Below are 2,327 nucleotides of genomic sequence, written 5' to 3' on the forward strand. Positions count from 1 at the left end.
TATAAAAGCACTTACTACACTCTTGGAGTGGCTGGTGTTAGGAAGGGCATCCAGCTGTAGGAACTTTGCCAGATCAGATTGAGCCTAGTGCAGCCTTCTGGCTCACCAGTCCTCAGTCAAACTGTCCAACCCATGCTAGCATGGAAAGCAGACATTAAACGACAATGATGATGATGATGATGATGATATATTTATAAAGTTCCTCAACTTGTAAAGTAGGTAAGATTTGATTAAAGGAAAAGCATCTGGACTGTTTTGTGGAATTTTGATCTGGGATCTGTGCAGAGCCATCCTTTGACGTAGACTGTTTTCTGTTTGGTCTACGTATTGCTCTTGATACCCAGAGCAGGTTAGTGCATATATAAGGTTCTCCGAAGCACATGTGAAGTTGCTTTTCACTGTGAAACGTTGTCCCTGTTTGAAGGAAAACTCTGATCCCTCAATTAAATTGATGCATATTCCAAATAAGTGACCATCCAACGAATGCTCCAGTATAGATATAAAGCAAATGAAATATTGAATGATATGCATGATCCTTTATATTGACAATGAAGATAAACATTGACAAGAAAACTGCATCAGGTGAGTCACTCCCTTCATCACTACCACTATTAGAGATGCAGTGAACCATTGATTGTTTCATCAGAAACCTATAATCAATAATACTATTATTCACAAGGTGTGACTTAAAATATATAAATAAACCATTAAACAACCATAACATAACCTTTACTTTCTTTTTCTCTTTTTTCTTTGTCAATTTAAAAGATGAATTTGAACTGTAATTACTTTCTTTTCCTTATTTTACTTTGTCAATTTAAAAGATGAATTTGAATTGTAATTAGAATTTTATTGTTGTTAAATTCTTTTAATCTTATAATAGTAAAACGAGTTCTGCTGTACCCAAAATATCAACATCGTGTCATCACTAAGCTGCAATATGTCAAGAAATATAACTGCTATTTCATTCTCGACAAAGAGTTTACTGTCAAGGTAAAAAGAGAATCAATGTTTCATTTCCACTCAGTATTGTTTTATTTTTGTTGTTGTCATTGTTGCCACTGTAGTAACCAATTCAATATATGTTTGTCGCCTTACTTTCCAGCTTCGCCTTACTGGCACTCGTGCCGGTGGCATGTGAACAAAACATTGGACTGATTCCTGTGCAGGTAGCACGTAAAAAGCACCCACTACACTCTCGGAGTGGTTGGCGTCAGGAAGGGCATCCAGCTGTAGAAACTCTGCCAGATCAGATTGGAGTCTGGTGTAGCCATCTGGTTCACCAGTCCCCTGTCAAATCGTCCAACCCATGCTAGCATGGAAAGCAGACGTTAAATGATGATGATGATGATGATGATGATGATGATGATGATGTCTTGATAAATTATATCACACCTTTTACACATTAATGGTAATATGAAATATAGAGGTAAAATTAAAGCCAGCTGTAATTGTTAAACTCAATCTGTACTATTTATGCCAAGTCTTAGAGGAAACATGGTACCAATGACCTATTTCAGAGCTTTTGGAATTCTGAGGGTGGAAAATACTTGGCAAACTTGGATGTTCGGATCACTTTATATCTATAATTAAATCATTTCATGATGGGATGGAGGCTTGGGTCAATGTTGGTGGTGGTATGGCGGGACCCATTCCTGTAGAGAATGGTATCAAGCAGGGTGACATCCTTGCCCCAACTCTCTTTTCTTTGTACTTTGCTGCTGCTTTTACTCATGCTTTTACTAAGGTTAGCTCTCTTGGAATATATGTCAGATATTGATCTTCTGGCTGCCTCTTTAATCTTCGCCAATTTTCTGCCAATTCAAAGGTTCTCCAGTCTACTATTTGTGACCTCCTTTATGCAGATGACTGTGACTTAGTCACTCATACAGTGGATGACATGCAAATACTCATGAATTGCATTTCTGCTTCTTGCAAGGCATTTGGACTTGGCATTAGCCTGGACAAGACTGTTGTAATGTTCCAGCCTGCACCAGCAAATCCATATGTGAAACCAGCTATCTTGGTTGAAGGAACAATTCTGAAGGTAGTAGACAAGTTTGTCTACCTGGGCAGCACACTCAGCCGTTCTTGCTCCCTGGATGAGAAAATATCTTTTAGGTTGCAGAGAGCAACTAATTCCTTCCGGTCTCTTCAGTCTTGTATCTGGTCCCAGCATGGCATAGGAAAGCAAACAAAAGTTGCTGTGTACCGTGCATGTGTACTGACATCGCTCCTCAACTCATGTAAGACATGGACTCTGTACAAACGTCAGGTAAGGGTCCTTGAATGCTTTCATCAGAGATGTCTCAGGCACATTCTCAATG

At 38.9% G+C, this 2,327-nt stretch overlaps 1 protein-coding gene across 2 annotated transcripts in view; it reads left to right on the plus strand.

Annotated features, from left to right (window-relative positions):
• The window catches only part of LOC106881343 (uncharacterized), a 153,719-nt gene that overhangs the window by 40,243 nt on the left and 111,149 nt on the right, over window positions 1-2,327 (plus strand). For both annotated transcript variants that reach the window (XM_052966923.1, XM_052966924.1), the window contains one exon: window positions 884-993. In XM_052966923.1, coding sequence (XP_052822883.1) covers window positions 884-993 — 110 coding nt within the window. The remainder of the gene's footprint in view (window positions 1-883; window positions 994-2,327) is intronic.

Source organism: Octopus bimaculoides, chromosome 4 (genome assembly GCF_001194135.2).
Source record: "Octopus bimaculoides isolate UCB-OBI-ISO-001 chromosome 4, ASM119413v2, whole genome shotgun sequence".
In the NCBI taxonomy this organism is placed as follows: domain Eukaryota; kingdom Metazoa; phylum Mollusca; class Cephalopoda; order Octopoda; family Octopodidae; genus Octopus; species Octopus bimaculoides.